Raw genomic sequence first — 20,824 nt, forward strand, 5'->3', positions numbered from 1 at the left:
CAGCCATCGCAGCTTTAAGAGAAGTCATATTCCATAGTTGGAAAGACATGGGGTCGTGACATGAAATCATCTGGATCATGGTAAGTCGTTTTTTTTCAGGTCGGGGTAGTAGTTCTTCGGAATCTTCATGTTGTTGTAGTCCATGTCGGAGTAGTCAGTATCGTTAAACTGACCACCGATCATAGCAACATCTGACAAAAAAGTCTAAAAACACTGAAGCAGCAAACTCTGTGAAAACCAATACTTGTGTCATTCTCAAAATTTTGGCCATGACTGTAGACCGGTACGAGACAATAGGGACAGAGGACCCTATCTGTGCTTTTTCTAAAATACATCTTGAATAGTGGCTAGATTAATTTTCCTTGTAAACTCTTCTTCTACTGCCTCATCTCCTCTGTCAGCCCCCGCACTGGTTACCTGTATTCTCCCTTACAGGTACTATCATGGGCACATTTTCAGTGAGCCTTTAAAAAGAGATAGACGTGCAGTGAACATGAAAAGCCATAGACAAGAGCGCCCCCTGCTGGTTGCAAAACTGATCCCCCCCCCCTAGTTTCTGAAGGTAAATAAAAAACTGGTATTATCTAATATATATAAGCCTAGCGGCGTGTGTTAGAGTGTGTGTGTTAGTGTGTGGAAAAAACTATTTTCTCAGGAAGGGCTCATCCAATTGACCTGAAATTTGGTATACTGACATTATTTGACAAAAAAATTATAATAGTGAAGTCAGTTAACTTCCATCATCCCCCCTTCCCCCCGTGGGAGGGGTAGTAAAGGCTAAATTTACGAGTTGAGGGCTCAAACTCTTGACCGTGTGGGTATTTATTTACCGCAGCCTGTGTTTGGTCATGGACAATTGTATGTTGCATTTTCACGAGTACGGAGAAGCAGTGATGTGAAAGTGCAGGTTATGAATACTGCCCTTCAAGGAAGACTGATTGAGCACAGCGATAAGGTGTTTAGCAGAAACGTTGTGTATCAAGAGGTTTTAGAACAGTAAGACGATGGAGATTAAGGATGTGGCGATGAAGATAAAAGATGAGGTGATGGAGAAGAATGATGAGGTGGTGACATGTGGACAAAACCACGTTAAAAAGGGGCCCTTACATCGGGAAGTAACGCTCTTCCCCTGAGGAGGCCTGGCCTAGCCCCAAATGCATGACAAGAACCTTTTTAACACCTTAAGTAGCTTGATTTGACTAGAATGCATGAGTATCATGCACGGGTTAACTTGTATAATATCAGCTTCTTCCAGGATTCACAAATCCACGGAGAATTACAATAATGCCAATGTAGAATTGTTCTTTAATTGAAGCATAAACATATGATGAGTTACAATGTGGTAAAAATAAATACAACTATAAATGTTGTCACCCCATGTGTAACGTGTGGAGAAGTCTCTCTGACCAAGTCACGTTAGTATAGAATTTCAAAGAAAGTTATCAGTTTGTTTTAAAAAACAAACAAACCTTAATACAACAGATGAAACAAGATTTTACGTCTTCATTTGTAAAAATATCACTTTATTAAATAGAGAATCATATTTGATTTTCCTACTTCGGTAAAGTAAATATCTCTAAAAAGGAATCTTCTCTGTGACATATATCACACATACAGCTCACAGGAGAAGGGACAGAGGTGATGTGATAGAAATGTTCAAGTATAACACAAGTATTAGCAGAATAAAGAGATACAATGTGACATTGGAGGAAGACTGAGAGGTAACATCAGGAAGGGGCTAAATCCATAGTATAGACCCCAGCAGTTGTGAATAGAATTCAAGAATACATGGGGCAATATTGGTAATGCTTATATAGAAAATATTAAGGAGATAAACAAACAAGAAAAACCTTAACCCTTCCTTTCAAAATGGACCTGTAGGTTCTTTTTTGCCATCCAATTCTACATATCTATATTTACAGGACTTGGGACAGGGCAAAATGCCGCTTTGGGCTTCGATGGATAATGGAAGAGAGGTAAACTCAATACTGTGCACCTGGAAGTCCACCTTGTGTCCTGTATGTGCAATAACCAGACCTCCTCAGTCGTCTCCTTAGATGGCAACTAGAACAGGAGGCAGGATTGGTGGTCCCATGTTTAGAACCCAGAAGCGTGTACCGCCACTCAGACTTTAGCTATAGAGCTGTTTACCAATAGAATTAAAGGTAGTTGAGCGATGAGTCTAATACCATCCTTGGTGCTAATATGGGGATTGAGGGTAGTTTTTTGTCACACTTGGCCCAAACAGAAGTTTCCGTGGTGAAGGGAATGTTTTGAAGAGGATCCGTCTACAAGACCTTCAGCTAGAGAGTACGACGGAGATCCACAGTACAAGCAGATGCAGACAGCCGAGAGACCTCTTGTGCTGCCTGGCGGATATAGAGATTCGCCCTAGTAATCACTGTTGTAGTGTGATGAGCAGCTGCAATTGAATTACATTGCATTAACTTCAGGTGATTAATCTATTCCATACAGTTTTATACAACAACTTATTAATGTCTCATTCAGTAAATCTTGGGGAGATTAACTTCATAAAGACGCATTTTGTTTTCTAAATGATTCTTTTCTTGGGATTTAATGGCAGAAACTGAAAATCTCTGATGCAGCAATAGCCTTAAGGGTGATCTAGTTTTTAATTGCTGTGTAGCACGACCATTGCCTTTCATCACACGTATAAGCGATTCATTACTCCTTCCGCTATAATGGTATGGACGATTCATTGCTCCTTTTGCTATAATGGTATGAAAGATTCATCTCTCCTTCTGCTATAATGATATGGACAATACATTGCTCCTTCCACTATAATGGTATGGAGGACTCATCGCTCCATTATAATGGTATGGACAATACATTGCTCCTTCTGCTATAATGATATGGACGATACATTACTCCCCACACTATAATGATATGGATGATTCATCACCTTCTTCGTTCAATTCTTTTAGGTCATAAGTTGTCTGAGAGATTAATGTCAGAAGACTGCCCGGTGAGAACCTTTGACCAGGAGATTTCGAGCGAGCCCAGGACTGACAATAATATAATTACCAGCACCCATAGTTGGGGGGTATCAGGGCAGGTATGGTATTATTTCAACCTATGGGAAAGTGGCATTAATCATAAAAATAAATATATTTTTTAAATAATCTAATAAACAATTTAGGGGGGGAAGTAATTTTACAAAATGAGTGGATATCTCCCTCACTGGCTACTTGTGGCCATCAGGTCCATGACTCTGAGGTGGTTTAGCTGGGGTGGGGGGGGGATTTGGGCATTGCCCACAAGTCTTTGCTCCTGGATTGTGGTTTATCAGATGTGTACAGGAAACAGACAGCAATGTGTGTCCCTTACAGAGGTCAGAGAGGACCCCGCCCTTACATAACATGGCCGCCCCCGCTACACTCCCCCAGTGCTGAGGTCTGCGGCGGCGGCCATGTTTCCGGAGACCATGGTGAACTGAGTGCAGGTGGGAATCTCTCACATCATGGCTCCCGCAGCGAAGACAGCAACAAGATGGAACAGGAAGTGACGTAGAAGTAACGCGCCGGGCTTCCGCCTTTTGCTGTGGAGGTCAGAGAAAGCCGGGAGCTGCACGCTGCTGGGTAAGAGGGGTCGGAGAGACTGGTCTGGGCCCCAGTAATGCTGGATGTCGGGATCATCTCCCCCCACGGGAGGTCGGGGTCTCCCGGGGGCCCCCCCTCTGATGTGGGATGTCGGTTACTGTGGTGCCCCTGTATTGCGGGATGTGTAACCCTCAGTATGATCAGAGCCCCCAGATGGGAGTTTTCAGGATCTCCTCATATGAAGGAGGAATATCCATTATTATTACCACTAAATGGTTCCCAGTTTTCTAGTTACACATAAACACAGACATGATTGTTGTAGTCCAGGATTTCAGGATCTCCACTGATTAGTCCTCACATAACCCCCAAATGTGTCCAGATATCCTGATATAAGAACATTATATGGAGCTCCACCTTATTACATTAGACTGTACACAGGACACGCTGTCACCCCCTAAGGTTAGAGGAGAGGTAATTTCACAACCAGCAAAGGAAGGGGTTCTTTACAGTAAGGGCAGTCAAAATATGGAATTCACCGCCAGGGAAGGTTGTGATGGCAGATTCAATAGATATGTTTAAGAAAGGGTTAGACAAATTTTTAGCGGAAAAGTGTATCCAGGGATACGACCGTTAATTAAAATGAAGGATAGTAGTGGATATAGGATAAAATTAGGACTGCAATATTGGGTCTGGGGGGATTTTCACAATTGAAACAGGTTGGCGTTTGCTTTCTCTGGATTACTTTCAAATATAAGTGCAGGATCGCAGGAGATCCAAAATAGCACTAACAGTGATAATATAGCCACACATTGTCTTTACAAGGGCTGTGCACAGTAATGGGTTCTCACCTGGTGGTGGATACATGTTTGTCATACAGTAAAGCTCGTTCCATCCTCACTTTTGTTTTACATAACTCATGAGTGAGTGGATATCAGCACATCTTTATTTATTAGGTCATATGTTTACATTTAAATCTTTTTACTACATTGATACATAGAATAATGTAAATAAAACTCCATTATACAACATTCCTGGTTGGTGCAGGTATGAAAGTTGACACATTACGGCACCTGAGTACTATTGATAGGTAGCGCCTCTGCGGCCACCCTTTGATTCAGGTCTGCCCTCTAAATGTGCTTTATCCACCCACCAGTTCATTTAAACATCTTCTCACAAAACATTTTTTGCACTTGGGAATAGAGTGAGGAACTCTGATTCTCATCCTGCATTCAGCAAGGTGGGCTCATGCCAACAAAAGAATCCCCTACCCCCATGTAAGTGGGGACAATTTAGTTTAGGTGAAATACAATTTGTGCTGTGAGCCTGTTGCTTTTTGTTTCGTGTTTCTACACTTTCTAAACGATCTTACATTAGTACGAAGTCATCCACAGTGTTCGTGTGTGCATATATGTATACATACACAAACACAACTATATATTTCATCTTGTATCGGGAACGGCTGGGCCCTATAGGTTTCAGGACAGGTGTATATGTACCAGTGGGATTCTGTGATGGTGTAAGGCTGAATAATGCACATTACGTTGATCTAATGCCCCGAATTTGCCATCTACCATTAGCAGAGATTTTGGAGGCTTATTTATTATTAATCCTGCCAATACACAAGAAACCAGCGACCTCACCGAGGTGAGAAGTGTCTCATTCCTTAGAGCTCCCAGTAAATTGATAGCATGCGTGTTAGGACCACAAATGATTGGCAATGGGTGCACCTTAAAACTAATTCCAGAAACTCAGGTTTAATCTCTCATTTTCTTACAGGCGGATGCTGAAGTGGCGGTTTCTCCGGCCTGGCTTATGACTTGAGTTGCACATCACAGAAACATGGCTGCGCGTCTAATCCAGCGCTGCTCCCGTGTGCTCACTGTAGCCGCTTCCTTACAGCCCCAGCCCAGCTCCGTCCTTACAGAATGCGTCAGAGTGTGTCACCAACCTCCGGCTGCCACGCAGCCTCGGACAGCCCTCCACACATCCACACTCTGCAGACACACGGACAATCTCCAGGCCTTGGAGCAGAGTTTCACCGTCTTGGAGGACACCGAGTTTATTTCCTCCATATATTCTGCCCCCGGGGTGGAGGAACTGTTACGGATCTCCACTGAGCAAGAACTCAACTGTTATAAAGCCACTCTGATCATCCAACAGATCTCTAAGATGCACATAGCAAACAAACACCGCTTGTGTGATGACAAAAGGTTCCACAAGCTCCTAAGTGTTGTAAATAAGCAGGTAAGACTGGCGTGGAAATAACACGTCCTACAACGTCAGTGATATTTATTCTTTGTGCCTGGTTTTACCTATCAGCGGATGATGGATGTAGTTATAGTGGGTACAAATGAAAGGTGTTTCCCCCATCTCCAGAGTTGACTTTGCCCCAGTTATTGAAGAGCTGTCGCTGGGCTGGGTTCAGCTGCTGTGAGTACAGTTGGTTTAGTTACATGATCCCCGCATTGTGCACAATTCTCTCCTCCATGGTCATGTTGGCCGTCCAGGAAAATACTGCCATAGATTCTCTATGTTGCCCATAGCACTTGCCATTTATGTAATTGAAATCTCTGGAAGTGAGGAATGAGGTTTCTGGTATAATTAGTAAGGAGAAGGTGATCTCTGGGATTTGGACAATTCCATTTTTCTTGCAGAATAGGTTAATTTAGATCCATGTCCTATCAAAGTACATGTAATACCACATCTCTCCACCAGCCAGCAGTAGAACAGCCCAGATTGAAGAAAGACATTTTTGAGACGAAGGGCAATTACAATGACATATATCTATCTCTACAGAGGGATGGGATCACCTGCTCTAGGTGCACACTACACAGTCTCATACCACAGAGGACACGTGTTTAGCATTAAGATCTAAAATTGTATTTTTTTTTTTGTATAGAAGACATACAGTCTAAACTTTCCTTGCATGTCTATACAGCTCTGATTACTCGCAAATAATGCAGTAGTTACTCACTGAACTCTGCCATATTTCTGGGATAGTCCTGAGGTATATCTAAATAAATTGTTACATCAGACTCTTGTCTGTTAAATGACAAAATCACCATCATGTAATTTTTCTTTAGGTGCTACATATACTTGCAGATATAACCCATGTCTTATCTTGAACCACTTCCTGTATAAACTCTAGTAGGGTCTATATCGCACTGGCCTGTTCTGAAGTCTCTGCCATTTTCCGGGACTCTGTACGAGCAGCCCCCTGAAGATGGCAGGAGGTTCAGGCCATCTGAGTGTAATATACCTTCTAGATAACCATTATATAGTGCTGTGGGACAATTGGCCAATTCATTGTATCCTGGTTACAGGGTGGGAACCATTCCGTTACTAGTCAATGGATTTGTTAGGAGCACAGGCAGCGTGGTTGTCCACCTTCAGGTAACTTTAATGTATTGCCTTGTACGTCCACCCTGCAAATTCTAATACATACATTGCTATATGTTCCTGGCTTCTTTGTGCTTCTCATCCACGTCTTCATATCATCCGGCAGAGTTGGTTATTTCCGTTGCTCTTTGATGTGACATAACTTCTATACGATTGTATCCAGCACTGTGTTGTATCCCAGGGCAGTGAGCTTAAAAAAAACCTCTGTTGGATGATCTAAGATATGCTTGCGAAGCACAGATTGATCCAGGGATGTCTCTTATAGGGCTGACAATCCCTGACAGCGCTATAAGTTGTTCATAGCTCATTCTATGTGTTAATCTTTCATTATTTATGTAGAGACGATGTCTGAGCAGGACGGGGCTGGTGGAGATTGATGGATTAGTGTCTGGTCTATAATTCCCCAGATCCGCTCTATCTGGAACCGGAAGCTGGTGACGCTGCTGCGTAGTCTGTACACCATCGGCTTAGATGAAGAGAACTGGTACCTGCGTTCTGTAGAGACAGAAGTCCAGTGGCGGCTGCGGAGGTTTAACATCGAGACTTTGGCGCAGTTGGCCAGTTTTCTAGTTCCTCTCGCCGAATCCAAGGTGCAGAAAGAGCTGGTTCTGGAGCTATTAAAGAACGTGGAGTTGAGATGGACGGAAATAAAGGATACTAGGACTCTGGTGACTCTGATAACGAGGTTGAGCTCCATGTCCAAGTCTCTCCTGGAAAGACTTGAAGATAAGGTATAGTAACAACTGCACCCGGTCGTATTGGAAGAGAAGAGGGTTTGACGAAGGGACAGGATGTTTTAGAAAGACTTATACTAGCCACAAAGTATAGTTATATTGTTACCCCCCATGTACAACCGGTGAATGGGGTGATTGTGCCTGATACCTCTACTGACTCAGGCCCCGCCCCAGTGATATCATGCCCTGCCCTCAATGGTGTCAGCCATCCCTAGGCCCCGCCCATAAGCCTCTGTTAGCATCATCACACCCCTCTAAGATAAGGGGATTCTGGGGAATAGAAGAGAGGTAATGTGGGCAGGGGCCTCTTTACCTTCTGTTTCCTGTCATTGTATGTATCCTGGTGTTGTAGAATATGTTGGCGTTTTATAAATTAAGGATAATAGAAGGGAAACAGCGGCAACTGTGCTGAATGGTGAGCTTATTATATAATTTTTTTTTTTTATGCATCTAAATTCGTCCATTATTATTTATATATAAGGAAAAATGGGCAGAAAACAAAAGCATAGGATTAGAGTCCTTTACATCACGGCATGAACCCGGTCACACGGCTGCTGTAGTTTGATCTTGTGCACTTTTGTTTTAGATCCTGGAATTTGCAGAAATCTTTACCCCTGAGGAGACTCGGAGTGTGATCGTGGCCTTGGCAGCACAGAACCTGCGTTCTCTGCCCATACTGAGGGCGCTGTCCTTCCACCTGGTGCAGCACGGCAAAGAGCTGTGCCCGGCTGTCACACTGGATTTGTTGTTTGCTTACGGTAAGGCAGGACTGTGATTGGTTGTAGCAGCCGTATTATGTTATGTTATATTATGTTATATTATATTCGGGCTGCACTTTCCTTCTCACATGGAATGAAAAACCAAAGTGGTAACTTGGAGTCAATTGTACTGTTATATGGATATAATACTCCTGCTCAGTCTGAACAGTGCAGCAATAACCTCGCAGGGGCTCTCCGCATACAGACATCTTTAATGTATGTGCTTTACCCACCTTCCTGCAGTTATTACTAAATGCTGCTCCTGTGTTATTCACCTCACTTTTATACATTGTTCATTATCTATGTATAGAGCACAAAACTGCCTTCGGGGTATAGCTGAAACCAATGCGCAGAGTAACCGGTCTAGATTACATAAAGACTTTAGTGAAAAGCACAGTTGGAAGCCAAACAGTTAAAATAAACCAGAAATGTTGCTGCAGAATTGTAAAACAATATAATACAAGTGGCTTAAAGATGGGGCTCCCCTTTATATTAAGTTATACACCATATCTTTTATGTTCCGTTAATATCACTTCTTGCTGTGTCTCTGAGATTTTTTTAACACTCTTAAATTTAACTACCATGCAATCATTTCAATGTGTGGAAACCTGCACATGTACATTGGATAAAGAAGTGTTTGCAGGAATTTAGGACTAGCTGTGTAATAGTAGAACTTGGAAGTAAGACAGATCTGACGGTGACCCAGTACTTGTCTGGTAACGTGGTGCTATCCCCCCAATCACACGTTGTGCGGTTACTGAGACTTCATATAGTGATTACTGGATGATTTGTGTGTAAGTGATCTATAGACTCCTGGTTTACAACCTGTTCTTTCTGTTCTTTGATTTTCCCCTTGAAGCAATGCTAAATTTCCATCAGCCACAAGTCTTCCAGAAGATGGTGGGCGACCTTTTGCCCAAAGTGCCAGAGCTGAGCTCCAAAGAACTCGCCCGCTGCTTGAGGTCCTTCGCCACCCTCCGATTCTCCAGCCTCCCGCTGTGTGAAGCCATCGCACAGGTAAGTCCGAGCGCCAGGGATCTGCCGTACCAGCCGCAGCCTTGTCAAATTCAGCACCGCCCGTTCAGTGGTGTCTGCTGGCCCAAAGGGCTGCAACAGTATTTGGTGTCCATGGGCCCCACTTCCTTCTCGTGGAAGTATGGGGATAAATTGTGCAACCGACACCTCTGTATGTAATTCACATGTGTACTCAAAGGATAATTCATTCCCCAGTGGTCCAGCGTTCAGGCCTCTGTACTGCCATCGCAGCTCCACTTACTCTTGCAGCGCAATGTGTGAAGATACCGGGTTTTATGGCCCAAGGCTACCCACTTCACTCTGGCTGGTCACCCACGGGTGCCTCACTGTGCCAGGGAAGTCTACCCAGTACCTTCTAAGGTTCTCAGTCATTCAGGCAAATGCAGTTAGAAAGTACAATACATTTATTGTAATAAAAACAATCACTAGATTATTATATACACACAGTAAATAAATGGCAGGCAAGTTTACCACATCATCTGTCCCTTACCCCACTAGCTTAAGGAGTTAGTCACCTGGCTGTCCAGACGTACCGACCCATGGATCTGTCTCAGCTGCATATGTAGACTCTAGTAGAGAACGACAACTCACAACCAGACCTTGCACCTTCTAGGAATGAAATCCCAGAATGAACACCACCTCCCCCCTTGTGTGGCTCCTTTATATTTAGGGTCAAATATGCACAGTGCTCTCCCCTCCATGGGTCTCTCCTTGTTAAACTTTGGTGAGTCCTGGGTTAGGGGGGTTTGAGAGGGGAGTGGAGATGAGCTGTTCTTCCACAGAAGCTCCCTGCTGGGACGCAGACAAAAACGTCTGGACTAGTCCTATGGCGAACAGTGGATACCAGCATAGCAGTCAGTCAGCCCCTCCTAAAATTAACCCCTTACACTACTTTGTGTTGTCACAGGGTCCCCAGCTGTTCCATGCTTCCTGTAGAGGAAGAAGGGGGGGGGGGGGAGAATGCATACAGCTCCAGCCCTCTCACCTGTATCCTGGACACCACCTGATCTTTACCCATAACCCACCTGGCTTCACTTTAATGGCAATGAATAACAACTTCACTGCAGCATCACCAATATACAATACACAATATTCATATTTACAATGCGCTATAATGTCCCTTTATCCACATGTAATTTGACACTGCAGTGATATTCTATTGGGCTGGGGAACAAAATCAAGGGCTATAAAAAGCACATGTACATAATCCACATTTTGTGAGAAACGAGGGTTGTGAGAAACGAGGGACAGACTGATTAGGGTGATACCTCGTTTCACCACACGTTGTCTGACACCGAGCAGTCAGCGGGGGTGTCCTTCAGACGTTGTTCCCTACTGCCGCCCCAGTGCACTGTCCACTGATGGCATGCTGGGAGCATGCAGGAGCGAGAGGGGCAGCGGCTGGAGACATCGGGGGACCTGTCAGATCCTGAATGTGAGATCTTAGGTTAGTAACCTTTGAGGGTCATTTTAATGGTCCTCTGACATTTTCATGAAGCGACTGTTCGTATAGATCCTTAGAACATTGAGAGAGTATAGCATTGTATCAAGTCTGTTACCTCACTTGTCATCTCCGTCTACAAATCCACCAGTCCTTTGTTACCTAGAAGACTGCAAGATGAAGCCTGACGCTGCTATATACCACTCTCACCATTTGAGACTGATATTCGTAAAAGAAAAAAGTTTGTTTATATATTATGTAAAACAGAAGTTATATATTGAAGTTCTATTGTTATCTTTCTGAATAGGTCTGCATAGAGCGTAACGAGTTGTTCACCATCGCTCAGCTGTCTAATATCGTCATAGCGTTTGCACATCTGAACTTCCAGCCCAGCAAACAGGAGGAATTCTTCAGTATGGTAAATATCCCGCCTGATGCTCGTCTTAACCGTGAAGTCTCTGTAGGAAGGGGTTAATGTCCTGCAGCTTCGTCAAATTCAGTCCCGCCCACTATATGGCGGTCACTGGCCAATGGGCTGCGACAAAATCCTGTAGCACATGGGCCTCATATTCTGGTGGTAGAATGTGGGGATAAGATTGCGCTACAGACATGTGTTATAGATACGGGGACATCGCTGTTACAGGGGGAGGTATTTGACATTAGCAGTTGTGTTAATTTTCATTATATTTTTCTTTGTTGAATAGCGCCCATCTTGTTTTATTTTCCCAGAAAGAGCTTCTGTTTTCAGCATTAGTTACTTACAAGACTGCAAGATGATTCCCCACATTATCTTGACCCCACTTAGATTTTTAAATCCTGCTTTAAAGTTCTGCGTTTACCGATGTGTGAACATAATTCTCCTTCGGCACAGTCAAAATCATATTGCGGATAGTGATCCAAGTCGCCTTTTCTTAAAAACCAGTGTAAAGCGACCATTCGTTTCTGCAGAGGAATAAGTTATTCATACACTGTGCTGACTCAAACGGGGTGTAACACTTTCCATTCCTAAAAGTTGTAAAGATTTTGAGGCGCGGAACCTGCGCCCCCTTTCCCCCAGAAAAGTATTTGATTTGCAGCTGCCAAATCAGTGATTTCAGCGTCTCTGCGCCCAGTGCCCGACCCTCAGAGGGTTTATTCAATCTGGGACGGGCAAAAGGGTTCAGTGGCAAAGCACCCCAGGATGCTGAGTCTATGAAGATTAGTAAGGCTTACGGCTATTGGTAAAACTCTTCCCCAGTCAGTGATGTCTGATCTTTATTGGAAATGCAACGGACCTGTTCTGTGACATTGAGTAACTCAGGGGTTAATAATCTGCTGTTCTAGGTACACCAGCGTCTGAGTGCGGAGTTGGATACGTTGAACCCGACATTTCTGGTGGATGTGGTGTATTCGCTGTGTATCCTGCAGCACGTGACCCCGACTTACGTCCAGAAAGTGTTGGACCCTCAGTTTTACACACAGATCCTGGGTACGTTTGTGTTTCCGGAAACCGGATCTCATAATTATATAGTTATAGCAGGCCTGTCCAACCTGCGGCCCTCCAGGTGTTGTGAAACTACAAGCCCCAGCATGCTTTGCCAGTAGACAACCTGTTGATAGCTGGAAGGGCTGGGACTTGTAGTTTCACGTCATCTGGAGGGCTGCAGGTTGGACAGGCCTGAGTTCTAGGATCCTAGAGAAAGAGATATAGATGTATAGATATATTTTATCTAATATTTAAAATTGTTTCTAATATAAATATTGAAGGAAGGTTTTTTTTAAATATTCCTGTTATAAGACTTCGGAACATTTAGTACAGTTACTTTTATGTCCTTCAGATTGGTAAAGAACAGTGCCCTTCACTATAGGAAGGGGTTAATGTCCTGCAGCTTCGTCAAATTCAGTCCCGCCCACTACATGGCGGTCACTGGCCAATGGGCTGCGACAGAATCCTGTAGCTCATGGGCCTCACAGTCTTGTGGTAGAATGTGGGGATAAAATTGCGCTACAGACACGTGTTATAGATACGGGGACATCGCCATTACAGGGGGAGGTATTTTGACGGAAAAAGTATTTTTATTATATTTGTCTTTGCTCTCTAGCGCCAATCTTGTAGGGATACATGTGATCTTACAGAAACTTTCTTCAAAGTGCTTCTATTTTCATGAAGCTTTTGTTACCTAGAAGACTACACAGTGATTGTCCAGATGAATGGTTTATAAAATCCCTCCTATTTATAGATGTGTGTGTGTGTGTGTATGTATGTATATGTGTGTGTGTATATATATATATATATATATATATATATATATGTCTGTCAGAGGTCATCTGTACTCAGAAAACCATTCAAGCATTGCTGGCTGCCATATTTTGGCGGTGATCCGTCCCCTAAGTCACCGACTATGATCAATAAGCTGCTCCGTGTTCAATGGGTTTTTCTACTGATTATTACTTCCCTTCACCTTATTATTTTCTGATGGACACAAGGAGATGTCACTTCTCATAGACTTCTCTGATCTCGGTATAAGGGACATCTACCCGGATTGTAGGCGATCTGTCCATGTGCACTGTATGTACAGATCCCGTATATAAAGTACTAATAATCTCTACACTTCTCCTCTAGATGAGAAATCTTCCAAATCGTACAACTTGTGTTACCACAAATTAATGCAGATAAACGCTACGGCCCAGCTGGAGATCCCGGATTACCAGGGTCCGTCTCTTGCCCCCCGTGTGACACAGCCAGAGTCTGACAGCCGGAACCTGTCTCGTCTGGAGAGTGAAGTGAAGGGAGCGCTGAGAGAGGTGTTTCCTGAGGACGAGACCTGTAACTACAACACTCAGACTGTGTACGGCTGGGAGATCGGTGAGAGCCCTGAGCCTGACCCCTGCTAGTACTAAACATCCCACACGGTGCTCATGTCACCTAGGAAGGGGTTAATGTCCTGCAGCTTCGTCAAATTCAGTCCCGCCCACTACATGGCGGTCACTGGCCAATGGGCTGCGACAGAATCCTGTAGCTCATGGGCCTCACGTTCTCGTGGTAGAATGTGGGGATAAGATTGCGCTACAGACATGCGCTGCGGTCAGGGGGGGGATCGGACCTCTCGTGTCTCTCTCAGCGGCACCTGTCCTCCGGTGCAGTGAGGATCGCTGGCGATGGAGCATAAAACTCAACATCAGAATCCCGTCCATCATAATGATGTGTGATGGATACATGAGAGTTCACTTTAGAGAACGGGGAGAGGATATGTGGTTACATTCTGACTAGTAGTAGGATCGTGGGGGGTTTATGTAACATTGACAAGTGCACAAAATTCTTTAGATGTTTGCAGATGAGGCCATAAGTATTGGAACTGGTAAAGGTATATTATATTTTTGAAGCATAAGATATTTTAGTGCACAAAACAATCAGGAGGTGACTCCATGTCCATCAGCTTTGTTATAAATATCTTTATTACATTCTGTCTATGCACTGATTTTAATAAATGTTCTTTTTATTTGGCTAAGATGGCGAATTTGTTCTAGACATGGAAAATAAACCTTTAATCCTGAGAGATTTGGCGAATCCTCATATCCTGAACTGTAAAGGGACTAATCCGTTACCTGAGGGAGCGAAGAGGTAAGAACATACGGTAACTATCCTCCATCCATGTAACTGCCCTACACCTATGTACCTGTCCCCCTCCGCACACGCTAAACCAGTAACTGTCCTACATCCATGTACCTGTCCCATCCGCACACGCTAAACCAGTAACTGTCCTCCATCCATGTACCTGTCCCCTCCGCACACGCTAAACCAGTAACTGCCCTACATCCATGTAACTGTCCCCTCCGCACACGCTAAACCAGTAACTGTCCTCCATCCATGTAACTGCCCTACACCTATGTTACTGTCCCCTCCGCACACGCTAAACCAGTAACTGCCCTACACCTATGTTACTGTCCCCTCCGCACACGCTAAACCAGTAACTGCCCTACACCTATGTTACTGTCCCCTCCGCACACGCTAAACCAGTAACTGCCCTACATCCATGTACCTGTCCCCTCCGCACACGCTAAACCAGTAACTGTCCTACACCTATGTACCTGTCCCCTCCGCACACGCTAAACCAGTAACTGTCCTACATCCATGTACCTGTCCCCTCCGCACACGCTAAACCAGTAACTGTCCTACATCCATGTAACTGCCCTACACCTATGTTACTGTCCCCTCCGCACACGCTAAACCAGTAACTGTCCTACATCCATGTACCTGTCCCATCCGCACACGCTAAACCAGTAACTGTCCTCCATCCATGTACCTGTCCCCTCCGCACACGCTAAACCAGTAACTGTCCTACATCCATGTACCTGTCCCCTCCGCACACGCTAAACCAGTAACTGCCCTACATCCATGTAACTGCCCTACATCCATGTTGCTCTCCCCCTGCCTTTATCTTGGCACTGATTAGGACTCGTCCGTATAGGATCATATCCCGGTTTAGCGTCTGATAATGTCCCTCAGTGACCGGTTTACAACTAAATCAGGATGGTTTTAATTAATAAAAAACCGATGAGCTGTGTAACATTGTCATGTAGCAAACGAAGTATGTAAGTATGTAACATGATATATAATATACACACAACAGCTGAATTAATATGGGCTCTGATGATCTTGGCGTTGGTCACGTTCACCTATTCGTTCCTTCCCTCTGTACATCGCTGCGCCCGGCAGATTGTAATCAGTCTCTTCCACATCCCAGGTTTGCCGTGAAGAGCTGGGGATTGTCCAACTATAACCTGCGATCTAAGGATTTGGTGGGATGGTCCACGCTGTGCCGGCGACACCTACAGGCTGCCGGATTCCTGCTGGTGGAGGTGAGAGAGAGATGTGCGGCCTGCGGTGCAGACGTTTAACCCATATATCCATCACTGTCTCCCCCTGCTGGTGCATAATGTATCTGCACCTTGCTGCTGGTATTCATATTTGTGTCTAGTTCCTCTGCCGGTACTGGTGACGCCTGACCCGTCGGTCCCCCCTCCCGTGCTGGTGCTCGTGGCGTCTGACCGGTCGGTCTCCCCCCTGCCGGTGCTCATAGCGTCTGACCCGTCGGTCCGCCCTCCCCCCCCCTGCCGGTGCTCATAGCGTCTGACCCGTCGGTCCGCCCTCCCGTGCCGGTGCTCGTGGCGTCTGACCCGTCGGTCCCCCCTCCCCTGCTGGTGCTCATGGCGTCTGACCCGTCGGTCTCCCCCCTGCCGGTGCTCATAGCGTCTGACCTGTCGGTCTCCCCCCTCCCCCCCTGCCGGTGCTCATAGCGTCTGACCCGTCGGTCCGCCCTCCCGTGCCGGTGCTCGTGGCGTCTGACCCGTCGGTCCCCCCTCCCCTGCTGGTGCTCGTGGCGTCTGACCCATCGGTCCCACTCCCCTTGCCGGTGCTCATAGCGTCTGACCTGTCGGTCTCCCCCCTCCCCCCCTGCCGGTGCTCATAGCGTCTGACCCGTCGGTCCCCCCTCCCGTGCCGGTGCTCATAGCGTCTGACCCGTCGGTCCCCCCTCCCCTGCCGGTGCTCGTGGCGTCTGACCCATCAGACCCCCTCCCCTGCTGGTGCTCGTGGCGTCTGACCCGTCGGTCTCCCACCTGCCGGTGCTCATAGCGTCTGACCCGTCGGTCCGCCCTCCCCTGCCGGTGCTCATAGCGTCTGACCTGTCGGTCCGCCCTCCCGTGCCGGTGCTCGTGGCGTCTGACCCGTCGGTCCCACTCCCCCCCTGCCGGTGCTCATAGCGTCTGACCTGTCGGTCTCCCCCCTCCCCCCCCTGCCGGTGCTCATAGCGTCTGACCTGTCGGTCTCCCCCCCTCCCCCCCTGCCGGTGCTCATAGCGTCTGACCTGTCGGTCTCCCCCCTGCCGGTGCTCATAGCGTCTGACCCGTCGGTCCCCCCTCCCCTGCTGGTGCTCGTGGCGTCTGACCCGTCGGTCCCCCCTCCCCTGCTGGTGCTCGTGGCGTCTGACCCATCGGTCCCCCCTCCCCTGCCGGTGCTCATGGCGTCTGATCGGTCGGTCTCCCCCCTGCCGGTGCTCATAGCGTCTGACCCGTCGGTCTCCCCCCTGTCGGTGCACATAGCGTCTGACCCGTCCGTCTCCCCCTGCCAGTGCTCATAGCGTCTGACCCGTCGGTCTCCCCCTGCCGGTGCTCATAGCGTCTGACCCGTCGGTCCCCCCTCCCCTGCCGGTGCTCATGGCGTCCCCCCTGCCGGTGCTCATAGCGTCTGACCCGTCGGTCCGCCCCTGCCAGTGGGCTGTTCATGCCACATGCGCTCCCCCTAAGAAGATATTATTGCGCCCCTGACCGGTCCCTCTATTTGCCCCTTCCAGGTGCCGTTTTACGAGTGGCAGGAGCTGAAGTCACAGTGGCAGAAGTCCACTTTCCTGAAGGAGCAGATTAAGAAAGCAGCGGCTACTGAAGAGACGTCCTTCTGAGGAGCCTGTGAGCCGAGTACTACAAAGACCAGGAGGAGCGCTGTATATATGTATCTTACTCCCCACTGGGCTGCGCTTGTTGGGGCTTCACTATTTTAGGCTATTGTGTATTTTAAGAGATGTGACAATGAAAGTGAAGGGAAATTATCGCAGATAAAAAACAAATCTAAAAACCAGACCTGTTCTTCTCCGTTGCTTGTGGTGTGTTATCATTTATTTATATAGCGGCTACATATCACAGCGCTGTACAGAGGATATGGAATCATTCACAAAGACATAAGTTATTATATCGAGGTACCATCTTCCATATTATAGCCCCCCGTCTAGTTATCTGTATGTAATTCTGTTTATTTGGAAAAGCGGTTCTGCGGTGTCCATAGTTGTATAATAACGTTCTTGGCTCGCCGGGGGTTAGAGCCGCTGCACTTTAGTTCTTGTTTTATATCTTGCTTTAAATTTATTGCCTAATTTTGTTTTTAGTGGTATGAAAAAATGGGTTTATTGTGCCCTGTTGTGTGGCTTCCGCTGACCGTCAGTAACCCCCATTACTGACCGTTTCTACACCGACTGCACACGAGTTGTGCGAGAGTAGTCGCTGCCACCACCGGGCTCCTTCATCGGCACCTGGAACAGATAACTTCTGGGTGGTTGTATAGCTGCTGCAGCGCCTCTTTGCTAGGGACTTGTGGCTGGTTACTGCTGACCGCATACTTTTGGATCAGCCCTGCAGGACAGTCGGGGCACAGATTAGAGTGTTAGCTCTAGGTCACAGGATTTCATCTGATACAGGAACAGAGGAGGATCCGTAAGAAGAGTAATATTTATTGCTGAATAGTATCTCAGAGCGGTTACACATCACTGTCAGGTAGTAGTGATGTTACGATGGGATACACACCCTACAAAATGCAACGTGCGCTGTGTATATTTATCTATATGAGCCGGAAGTCGTTTCCACCTGTCATACATTCAAATATAAATGACATATTCTCTGTGCAGTGCTATGTAACTAAACTGTAATAAATACACGTGAAATACGCCTAAAGGGTGATGTGAGGAGTGGGGTTGTTCTGGGAGGGGCTGGACTCCGCTGAGCCAATCGGAACACGTTTTGACTAGACCTGTGGACAAGGACTTTCTGCTCATGAGCAGCTCACGTCACTCGTGAAGACAGCGCTGCTGCAAACAGAAGACTTACACTCTGATATTACATATTGATGGTTGGCATTCGGGTAACTGAACTCTAAACAATGGGTTTTAAATACATTTTACAATAATCTGTGGCTCCCAAATAACAACATGGTTCATCATTGAGACAGTTTCCATTGCTAGTCCTTTCTTAGCCAAGGGGACTCCCCGCGCTACAGGCAGGCGATATAATGTAGTGGGTAAGGTTACACCATCCCCCTTCCTCAGGGCAGATGCTCAATACGCAATATCCTGTGTCAGGTGCAGAAACATACTGGGGGGGGGTCACAGCTCAGCAGCTACAACAATATACACAAAACGCACTGCTCCGATAATAGAAAAACATTGCTGTGATAAGTTATTTTTTCCCTGTTTTTGTACTGAGGAAGGTGGGTTCAGCCGCAAGTGGAAACCTGATTTACTTGAAAACAATAATTGAAAAATGTAAGACAAAGTATTGTAAAGTGAAGATAAAATCTAACTTATTTATTTTTTAATTGCAAATCTCGGTGGGTAATAAAGTTCTAAAGATTGAAACAACGTCCACAGTCTGACATGTTATAATTCACGCTGTTGTCTTCCCTGTTCCTTATATATATATATATATATATATGTTATGTTTATATGAATTTACATATAAACAAAACCGATTCTCTTTAAACTCTTGTACTTGCAAAACCTTTTTAGGATTAATTGTGAATAAAAAAAAAAAACATTTCTTCTGCATTTCCTAATATCTGAGATGTGAGAGAAAAAATATATGCTTGAAAACATTTTCCTCCACAAATTACTTAATCATCTTTCCCCACATCCTGCACATACTACCTCCTATTATTTAGGGTATTTGCAACAGAGATGATATATGACACAGAATTCCTGTTCCTATAGTGGAATATATTAGTCATAAATTGCTTTATACAGATATCTAGTGCAGCCGCCTCTGTCACATCAGAATGTAACGTAAAACAAGGAGAAGCAAAAGTGTCTGGTTTTATACAATGTGGGTCCCACTCACTGACTGTAGCCGTTTATTTCATTTTGAAAATCTAGATTTTTATTAATACGATAAAGGAACACAAGGGGTACAGAAAGGAGGAGCGGGTGCATCCATAGTGAAAGGGTTCATCAGGAATCCATCATGCGAGGTATCATCTAAGGGACCATCGGAGAGGTGGATGGAATTTGATATCCTAAAGATAAGAAGGGGGGTTAGTATGGGCTTGTTTTTGGGAGTGGGGGGGAAATGTTGGAGTCATAACCTGTAGTTTGGTATTCAGTAATAGAGAATCATTGTCTAGTATGAGGGGTCCTGGTACCTGCACACCTGTTAGGGGGGGTTGTGACTAACGCTAGTGATGATCTGTGGGCGATGGGCTTGTACCACTAACCCTGGGGGGGGGGGGGGGTTCTAGATGTGTCCAGTTGGCTGTCACTTGGACGTGATTTTCATTCCACAATGCGGTCGTCTTGGAAGAATCCCACTATCTGGTTTGGGGAGTTTGGAAAAGCTCCATAAATGCCAGAGAGCCGATGAACCATCTATAAATGATTTTAAGATGATTTTATTAAGGTCTTCTCAGTATTTTCTCTGATAGTCGACCACTCGTCAAAGTAGAGAATCTGCTCTTTCTGCTTCTCACTTGTTCATGTGGATCTTTAATGGGTTGATTATGGGTAACCAGCAAATGATCAATTGAAATGAGCCCCTGAGCTGAGGAACTATGGAGCAAAGAGCCTCCGGGGTTAACGCATTTATAGCGGAGTATAAAGGTCCCAGTTGGAACTATTGTAGTAAAATATATATTGGGAAAGTGGGTGGGAAATATACAGAGGTTTTTCATGAAGGAGACATTTTGAGGGAAATTAAAAGATGAAGTTCTATGTCCGTGTGTACAGCTATCATCATCATCATCATCATCCTCATCATCCTCCTCTCAGAGCGCACTAAGATCCCTTCTAATAGGCGTATGTTAGATATCTTGAAGACAAAACAATGCATCAATGAGGAACGTTCATAACTTGTCTCCACGTCCGTACCGCGCTGAACTTTCATGTGAACGCTCCGATCCACCTTCAAGAGCAACAGGCTGCGGGCTGTGTGCAGCACATTTCATTATTGTGTGCACCAAGGGACACCTAGAGAAGGATGCTCTGCGCGGTGGATTATCACTGGACGGGAGTGTCCAGCGCCACCTAGAGGGGAGGTTGTCTAGAAGTACCCAAATAATATGCCACACAGTAGAGCCTCCAGTTTCATATATACACACATCAGTAA

The 20,824-nt window shown here is 45.7% G+C and overlaps 1 protein-coding gene and 4 non-coding genes across 6 annotated transcripts; all 5 read left to right on the plus strand.

Annotated features, from left to right (window-relative positions):
- Nucleotides 1–3,502: 3,502 nt before the first annotated feature.
- Nucleotides 3,503–17,542, plus strand: TBRG4 (transforming growth factor beta regulator 4). Of its 2 annotated transcripts, XM_075214177.1 has the most exons (11): nt 3,503–3,599; nt 5,337–5,804; nt 7,367–7,690; nt 8,280–8,451; nt 9,311–9,468; nt 11,235–11,345; nt 12,251–12,395; nt 13,530–13,772; nt 14,417–14,528; nt 15,652–15,766; nt 17,260–17,542. In XM_075214177.1, exons 2-11 carry the CDS (start codon nt 5,400–5,402, stop codon nt 17,362–17,364), a joined length of 1,890 nt encoding a protein of 629 aa, XP_075070278.1. In that variant the 5' UTR covers nt 3,503–3,599; nt 5,337–5,399; the 3' UTR covers nt 17,365–17,542. The 2 variants fall into 2 exon arrangements, with proteins under 2 accessions (XP_075070278.1, XP_075070279.1); XM_075214178.1 differs by lacking the exon at nt 17,260–17,542 and having other exon boundaries at nt 14,417–14,541; nt 15,652–15,739.
- Nucleotides 9,503–9,635, plus strand: LOC142159723 (small nucleolar RNA SNORA5). The gene has a single exon (XR_012692982.1). It is a non-coding gene; the product is annotated as a small nucleolar RNA SNORA5 (small nucleolar RNA).
- LOC142159724 (small nucleolar RNA SNORA5) lies at nt 11,408–11,540 on the plus strand. The gene has a single exon (XR_012692983.1). It is a non-coding gene; the product is annotated as a small nucleolar RNA SNORA5 (small nucleolar RNA).
- On the plus strand, nt 12,791–12,923 carry LOC142159721 (small nucleolar RNA SNORA5). Its single transcript, XR_012692980.1, has one exon. It is a non-coding gene; the product is annotated as a small nucleolar RNA SNORA5 (small nucleolar RNA).
- LOC142159722 (small nucleolar RNA SNORA5) lies at nt 13,853–13,985 on the plus strand. The gene has a single exon (XR_012692981.1). It is a non-coding gene; the product is annotated as a small nucleolar RNA SNORA5 (small nucleolar RNA).
- Nucleotides 17,543–20,824: the final 3,282 nt, after the last annotated feature.

The sequence above is a fragment of the Mixophyes fleayi genome, chromosome 5 (assembly GCF_038048845.1).
Source record: "Mixophyes fleayi isolate aMixFle1 chromosome 5, aMixFle1.hap1, whole genome shotgun sequence".
Taxonomy (NCBI): Eukaryota; Metazoa; Chordata; class Amphibia; order Anura; family Limnodynastidae; genus Mixophyes; species Mixophyes fleayi.